General features: G+C 52.0%; 1 protein-coding gene across 1 annotated transcript in view; it reads right to left on the minus strand.

Annotated features, from left to right (window-relative positions):
* LOC101660488 (zinc finger protein 114-like) overlaps positions 1–8545 on the minus strand; it is a gene marked incomplete at its 3' end in the record, with an annotated part of 64899 nt that overhangs the window by 23808 nt on the left and 32546 nt on the right. Inside the window, exon 4 of the mRNA XM_045287412.1 lies at positions 380–491. Coding sequence (XP_045143347.1) covers positions 380–491 — 112 coding nt within the window. The remainder of the gene's footprint in view (positions 1–379; positions 492–8545) is intronic.

Genomic DNA, 8545 nt, shown 5'->3' on the forward strand with positions numbered 1-8545 from the left:
TGATGTGTGTATGGATTGGGATAACAGTTGTATGAGCCCCTAATAAAATGTTAAAAAAGAAAAAAAAAAAAAAGATGTGATCTAAGAATTCCTCGAGCCAGCTTCTAAATAATCAACCATCCATCGGTGAAAAGATCCACTGGGACTTCTCCAACCAGTAAGAACCTGGACGGAGAAGGCTCCCCCACTCCAGCATGTGTTCTGATGCAGCTGAACGCTGGCCACCCTGGGGAGGACCTCACAGACCCAGCGCTACTTCTTCCCAGCTGACGGGACACGCTCTCACACAACAGAGCAGCCATGCTTTCCGTCTCTCTGCAAGACAACTGCATGTGTCCCACTTGCCCTGGGGTGTGAGTGGGGGGCAGGGGGGCCTTACTTGGAGCAGTCTTCATGCGCAATGTTCCCGGTGGTCTCCTTGATGGTGGGCTCTGAGACAAACGCGGGGTACTGCGAGTTGCAAGGTTCCAGGGTGTGCTTCAACTTCTGGGCTGCAGGGATATGGGAGTCAGGGGAGAAAGGGATCAAGAAATCAGCGTGCGCGCTCCAGATTGTGAGCCCCGCCCAGAGCAGCTGAGAATGGAGTTTGGCTCCCCAGGCTCTGGGTTTGGTTCTAAGCCCCGCGGGATCCCATGGAATGTTCTCACTGGCAGTTGCAGAAGTCTGTCAGCCTGACTCACCTACAACCTGTGCTTAGAACCCCCACAAGTCAATTCTATTAAAAATCTGAGGCACCCAAAGTGCTTCATAACCACAAACAGGTGTTGTGTGACTTTGTTGCAGGCATCACCACATTTCATGATTATTGTTACTGTAGTATTTGCCCAAAGGAGTCTTAGCATGTCTTTCTTTGGTGTTTTCTATGCATAGAAAGGTACACTGCAGATCATGATAGACGCTTGACTGATGTTAGATATGAGCCATTCCTAATGCTCTGCCTTTGGATCTAAAAACAGATTTAGGGGAAAAAAGCTCATTTGTAATCTGGGGAAGGCCTGCAGTCAAGTCATTTTGCCTGCCAAGCTGCGCTATAACCTCTAATTCCTCACGCAGTTGTCTTGGCATTATCAACTATCATTGATGCATCAGGAGAATTCTACTTTCTGGGAAATCATCAGTCACCAGGACTCTGACCTCAGCCTCGCTAGAGCTTAGCCACAATGCAGATGTATAGCTGAATAAATATGTGAAATATGAGCTAGACCACATTATTTAGGGTGGGACAGAAGTCACGATACAATTGCATGGTTTTATTATAGAAGGAAAATAGTAAAATATGTAATGCCTTTAACCACAGCCATGGACCGAATCTTACTATTATGAAGCTCTTTGTCCAATAGTGTATACACCTTGTCAGTTTTCACACAGTCAATAGCCTGGGGCGTGCTGGCCCAGGAGCTCAAACACTGTGCTGCTAACTACAAGGTTAGTGGTTCAAACCCACAGCTGTGCTGCAGGAGGAAGATGTGGAGGCAGGCGGTATGCTTCCATGATGATCACAGACAGCCTCAGTGCCCCATGGGGAGGTTCCTGCCTGTCCCACAGGGCTGTGGGGTTGGACTCCCCTGGGTGACTTGCTTTATGCTGTAGTTTGGTGGAGGAACACATAGTAAGTAGGTGATGGGCAAAATCTTTGTGATGAAATGATTGAAATAAATTATACCCAGGAGGCAAGTAACAAAACAATTTGTTTTGATTAGTTTTAAACTGGGGATAATGAAAATCCACCTATCAGAGGTTATGGAGCCCTGGTGGGGTCATGGGTGAAGCTCTGTCTGGGCTGGTGACCAAGAAGGCGGGGAATTCAAAGCAGAAGCAGTTCTTTCCCCAGGAGAAAGAAGAGGCTGGCTGCCTCCATGATGATTTACTGTCTCAAACTAAAGACAGTGCGGTCCAGTGTAACTCAGTACAACACAGTACAGGACAGTACAGACGTCGGGTCTTGAGGACCCCAAGGAACAGCTCCATTCTGCCGGCTTCGGTCACTATGAGCTGGAAACCAGTTCTGTATGGTGGCTTTGGCGAGGGTGGTGGTGCACATGAGCGACATGAAGCCGGGCATGCCACGGTCATTAGTACTGGGCGCAGGCATCATGAGTGCCGAGTGCACCTCAGCTAGGAAGCACAAGCAACACCCGGAGCGCCCTGCTGACGTCACTAACATTAAAGTGGCGACGGTACTGCGCACGGGGAGACAGGACAGCATGGCGGTCAGCAGGAAGGTTCTGACGTGGGGAAGTTGACTGTACAAATGCCTGATCTGCTGCTCTCAGTTCATCCCCAGATTCTCCCCTGGCAAGCGGCAAGGCTGATAGCACCGTAGAATGCATAGACATCAACCTTCGAGGGCTCAGGGAGCTGAAATGGCATTTTGAATGACAACATCACATGGCTTACTAGGCTGGGAATGCAAGAGCCCAGAGGAAAGGAATTGCATTCACCATCAAAAAGGATATTGCAAGATCTATCTCGAAGTACAGTGCTGTCTGTGTAGGATAATAATATCTATCCCCATGCAAGGAAACGCCGTCAATACAACTGTTACTCACACACGTATGCACCAACTACTAAAAGCAGCAATGCAAAAAGTGAAGTCTACCAGCATCTTCAGTCTGAAATTTATCCAGCACACAATCAGGATGCGTGGATCAGTACTGCTGATTGGAACGCGAATGTTAGAAACAAAGAGGAAGGGACAGTAGTTGGAAAATATGGCCTTGGTGATACACGTGAAGCTTGAGGTGATGACAGGATTTTGCAGGACCAATGACTTGCTCCTAGAAGATATACTTTTAATACATGAGGACGTCTGCAGAGGGAACAGAGAAATGTCCCATGGACTATGTCTGGGGGAAGAGGCGACGGGGAAGCTCTGTATCAGCAGCCAACTAAGGCGGCCAGGCCCGACGGTGGGGCAGTGGAAGGTCAGGCTGAAGGAAAACAAGCCCGCAGATCCAACTACGCTCTTGAGTCTCTGCCACCTGGATTTGAGAACACTCCAGAACAGACGCAATGCCCTGAACACTAATGAGAGAAGACCTGAGGTCTGAGGAGCGGTGGGACATCATGATCATCGGACCTCAATAAGTCAAAGGTCACTGCAAAGACAGTCAAGATCGAAGCACAAGCGGAGCAAAGGCAGGGTTTGCCAGGATTTCCTCTCACTTGTATCCACAACCCATGCACAAGGAAGCAGCAGTGCAGAGATCACAAGATGCACTGCATTGCACCCATCTTCTGTGCGACACCAACATCTGTGCCCCGAGGATCGCAAACTGTACAATCCAGAGCCCGAGAGGGACTAGGATCAGAGCTCCCATGGCGAGATGCTGGTTTGCAGAAGGCTACGGATGACAGTGGAGGCCTGAGATCCATTTGTGAGATCTACACAGGGAATAAGCCTCCCATAATAGAGGGACAGGAATAAACTGGGTACCAAGCAGAGTGTTGAGGGATGACTATGGCAGATTAAAATGTCAATCCTGACTTGAAGGGTTAAAGCCTTGTCATTTGACCTCCCCTCTGAGGCAACTGGGCTTGCTTGGGCTTTCAATATTTTCTGTCTTTTTTTTCATATTGGGGTTTATTTCTGATGTATTTTTTCATGTGGGTAGCCTTTTTGAATATTTTTAAAGCATTTTTCTGTTTTTTTGTATCTCAGCTGCACCTGACCCGAACAGTGGCATTTTCAATCGCCCTGCAAACATCCGAAATTCAGACATTGAATAAGGAAACCAAAAAATAACTGATGTACGTCCTTGAATCATGGTGCTGGGAGGGACTACTGAAAGGACACCGAGCCTTGCCTGGTGTCCTTGAGGGAGACACATGAACTTTCAGATCAAGCTCTGGCCGGTCACCTCGCGTCTACACTGCGTGGCTTCCCACAAAGCCCTTCCTCGGTCTGGAGCGCCATGGGAAACACGAGGTTGGTGCCGGCCGTGCAGGTGCATCGATGGGACTTGATGCCAACAATGAAGGCAGCCAGCAAGGTGTGGGCACTGCTTAAACTCACGGCCATGCCAGATTCAATGCCTGCTCTTGGCGAGTACAGATGCAGGGGGAGCATGGGGTTTGGCTGGGCTGATTCCTGTTTCACCCTGGAGTGGAAATGGGGGCTGCGACAGCAGACATACTCCTCCTGGGCCCGCTCAGAAGGTCCCTGTCCTGACCACCATGTCCATTTGCTCAGGAAGCACAGCCAGGGGACCTCAGGTTGGTTCTGAGTCCGGGAACCAGACGCTCCATCAGGTTTGCAGTGGCTGTTTTGAGGCCTGTGTGTGAGTCTCCAACATTTGGGCCAGCATCCTGATGCGCCCAGGCTGTGCCCCCCATGGTCTCACTCCAGGAAGCACCTACTGTGGACCCAGTGCCTTTCGTGGTCAGAGTCGTCAGCATCACGCACAGAGCAAGGCCTCGCCTGGACCCCCACGCTACGGACTGAGACACCAAGGCTCAGAGAACTGAAGACACTGCCCCTGAGTTGCTTTGCACTCTGAGTGGCAGTACCTCCATGGGCCCGAGCGTCCCAGCCCAGAACCTTCCTCACCACTGTCAGGCCACCTGACCTGACCTCAGACAGCTGTTTGGGAGGCCTGGAGCTGAGAGCCCTCAGGAGTGTCCACACAACGGCATTTCTTTCACTTTCCGAGGGCGGAAGCACTGTCGTCAGGCCAAGCAGACACTTGAGAGGATCGCGCTCCTAGCTGAACAACCGCCCTCCTTCCGTCTCCGCGATGGCATCCCCTTTCACAGGCAGGGGCCAGCCAGCTCCTCTCTCCGTGCAGCTTCCCCCAAATGATACCTTTGGGATCCTCAAGCAGAAATACGCTCCCACAGAGCCCGCATTAAGGAAATTAACCTGATAAACAGTGTAATTATGGATTGCTTTTCTAGCTAAAGCAAAACTCGTGTCTCAGCTAAGGGGCTCTATCTAGCCAGGGCATGGTCCACTTAGAAGGAACCTGGCCAGTCAATGCCCTTACATTGGATCAGATGGCCCGCTTCTTGCACTCTGCTCTTCAGAGGGCAACAGCCCACTGGGGGAGCCGACTCGTTCGGCGTAGCATCTGAGGCGTGGCTGTTCACCATCAGGGGGAAAGGTAAGATCCACACTCAGCAGAGTGCTACAGACCCGACGGGCCAGTAAGTATGGATCAGTCAGCCAGCTCAACTCAGGAACTCCAGGGAGGGCAGGCAGTGTGCCCACCTGCACCCAGGCAGCCGAGGGGACAGGTCTTGGCTGAGCGCTGATGGCAGGTTCTACCTGTAGGCACACTTCTGTGTGCTCCGGGGATCTGAAGAGAGCCCATGACAAGGGGGGTTGGGGGGCCTCCTTGATGGGCACCATGAATGTGTGCTGCAGTCACCTGACAGGGCCTTTCCACAGTCTGTGGGAAGAAGGTCCCTCAGTGTGGGGGTGCAGTGAGCTGTAAAAGCCCCAAAGAAAAGCCTCTGAAGACAGAAAGCAGGGAGACCAAAGGCCACAGGGTCCTTCTTGGTTGTTTTTGCTACAGTTCGGGCCACTGCTTGCTCAGGTGTGTGGGTGTGTAGGTGGCACACGACCTCCCAGAGAGGGCGTGTAAAGGCTGCCCTGCCCTGCCCATAGGGGCCACCCACACCCTGTGTCTGGTAGGGTTCCTCACCTGGGGTGGGCACTGAGGATGTCTGCAGGGGATCACTCTGTGGCACGGGCTGTCCTGCAGGCCTGAGCCACTAAATGCCAGCAGCACTGTCCCCTCGTTGTGACCACAGCTATTTGTCTCCAGATAAGGCAAATGTTCACTGGTCTTGAGGGGGGGGCGGGTATACGGGGCAAGGGGAAGGAGGTACAAAACAGCCTGGATGAAGCAAAGGGCACCCCGGCTGGCAACTGATCAACAGAAACCCACTGTCTGAAGGCTACGCGTTTGTGTTCCGGATGGGGCTGTGTCCCCCAAAAGGAAGTGTTAACAAATCCTATGTAACCTCTGCCACGAGCCCCCTTGGGGAATAGGATTCCTTTATCATAGTAAGGAGGCAGGATTTGTATCAGGTGTGGCTTAAAGCAATCTTGTGTAAGGTCCCGAGAACAGATGATAACAAGCAAGTGGATGGATACACTCCTAGGGACAAAGCTGAGAAAGGACAAGGACATCCCCTGAGAGCCAGCACCCTGGTTCTAGACTTCTTGAAATCCTACACTGTGAGAAAATAACATGTGTCTGTGCTAGATCAGTAAGCTGGGCAGGGGGGTACGGGGGTTTTTGCCTTGGATCCCCACTGAAGCCTCTTGACACAGCAAGAAAAGGGAGTTAGGAAAAGTAGAACCATGGGAGATGATGACCAGCCCACCTCCCTCGGCACCTTGCAGCCCCCCTAAGAAACTGCCATATGTTTTGGTGTTTGTTTGCCATGTGAACTTCCAGAGGGAAACCAAAGCACAGGCACCCTCCCCTCTGGCAGTCCCGTAACGTGGTCTGCTGTTATGTTTGTTGGAAATGAGGAATTCAGGTCCACAGAGACCAGGTGCCTTGCCTAGGTCTCTGGAGCCAGCACGAGGCCGCGCTGCGCCCCAGCACTCGGCTGCAGCTCCCCGTCCTTTGCTCTCCTCCTGCTTCACTCCTGCAGTCCTCTTAGTCCTCCTGATAAACAGACACAACTCCGCTGTTTCCAATTAGAAGTCAACCTTCACCTATCTCCACCTGCAGGGCAGAACTGAACTCGGCTGACAAGACCCACAGTCGGAGGGGAAGCTCACTTCTAAGCCCGAAGGACAGTCTGAGAACCAGAAGGCTTCTCTCAGGGGCCAGATTGCTCCTGAAGACCCCTGCCCCCAATGCCCTGAAGGCCACAGGCTCCAAAGTCATCGCTCAAGGAGCCTTGGTGTCACAGTGGGTCTCACGTTGAGCAGCTGACCACAAAGTGGGAGGTACGAACCCACCAGCTGCTCCTTGGGAGAAAGATGAGGCTGTCTGCTCCTGTCAAGCAGTATAGCCTTGCAAACCCCCAGGGCCAGTTCTGCTGGGTCCTGGAGGGTCACTGTGACTTAGGATCTGCTCGTTAGCTGTGGGTTTAGCTGGAAGAAGCAGGTGGACAAGGTCAGGTTGGTCTTCCTAGGCACTGGGAACCCTGGTGGTACAGAGGTTATGCCTGGGGCCACGCACGTCAGGGTCACCAGTTTGAAACCACCAGCCGCTCTTCCCAAGAAAGATGGGACTCTACTCCTGTAAACAGTCACCGTCTCAGAAACCCACAGGGGCAGCTCTACCCTGTCCTGTAGGGTCGCTGTGAGTCAGAATCAACTCAGCGGCAGCAAGAGTTTTGTGATTCCTTCATAAATAGTCTTACTTTCCCTCAGTCCCGTCTTGTGAAGTGGCTTCCCTGTGACAGTCCGCCCACATCACCCACACAGTGAGGACCCACTCACCTTCCAGGACTCAAAGCCTGGTGTGGAGGCTCCCACTTCCAGAGGATCCTGGTGCTGCGGCGTATGAGAGCTGATGTTCCAAGCAGTTTGTGGAGGGACGCAGGCAAGGGCGGAGGAGCCGGAAATCCATCTGCGTCTCTGCCAGGTTCCGGTTCCCTGGAGTTCTGACCGTTGACCTCTCACAGCCACGGAGTTTATTCTAGCGAGCAATGTAAAAACACTTTGCTCTCAGGTGCAGGGAGTTTGCTGTGACGCATGTGGCTGACCACGCAGGAGTAGGCTCGCCCTCAGGAATGTGCTCAGGTGTGCCCCTGATGGGAACTGGGGCACTAATAGTCATACTCCTCCAATCAGGGGAGTCGGAGGGCCCTGACCCAATTATGTAAGCTTTCCTAATCTGCAACAATGAAGCTCTCCCAAATCTCAGCCCTTCCTTCTGTGGTCCTGCCTGTGACGGTGATGCTTCCACCTGCTTCCAACAAGATCTTCTAACGCTTTCCTGTGCCTGAGCAACTGGATCCTGGACCCCATCGTGGCCTGGTGCCAATTGTCCCTCAGCCAGATGGCTTGCCTGTCTTTCTCCCATCTACTACTTCATAAACAGGTCTCCACGTCGTGCTGAAATTTGGGAAGTCTCTTTGAGAGACATAGAGCCTGGTTGCGTAGTCATTTAGCCAGTTCTCAATCCATTCTCCTAGTCTCCATTGAGTTTCTTCCTCTCCCTCTCCCTCTACCTCTCCCTGGCTCTCCCGCCCCCCATGTTTTAGAACTTAAATTCTAAACACTGGGTTTGTGGAAGCCTACAATTTACAGCCTTAAATCCAGTGTTTCAGTCTCCAAATATACTAAGCCCTGCGTAATGTATTATGTGTTTGGCTGCAATTGCAAGGTCAGCAGTTCAAAACGATCAGCTGTTCCCTAAAAGACAGATGACTTTCTACTTTCATGCAGATTTGAGCCTCAGAAACTCGTGGAGGCAGTTCTACCCTGCTCTGTCGACTCACTAAGAGTTAGAACTGACTTGACATCAGCAGCATTGTTGTCTGCTTGTTTGTGTGTTTTATGACCACTGACCAGCAATGTGAGAAGGCCTGCCCTCAGGGTGTGTGTGTGTCTCCCGCGCTCCTAGGCACCCAG

This window comes from Echinops telfairi, unplaced genomic scaffold, assembly GCF_000313985.2.
Source record: "Echinops telfairi isolate 266 unplaced genomic scaffold, ASM31398v2 ScPeMD7_15;HRSCAF=58, whole genome shotgun sequence".
Lineage (NCBI taxonomy): Eukaryota > Metazoa > Chordata > Mammalia > Afrosoricida > Tenrecidae > Echinops > Echinops telfairi.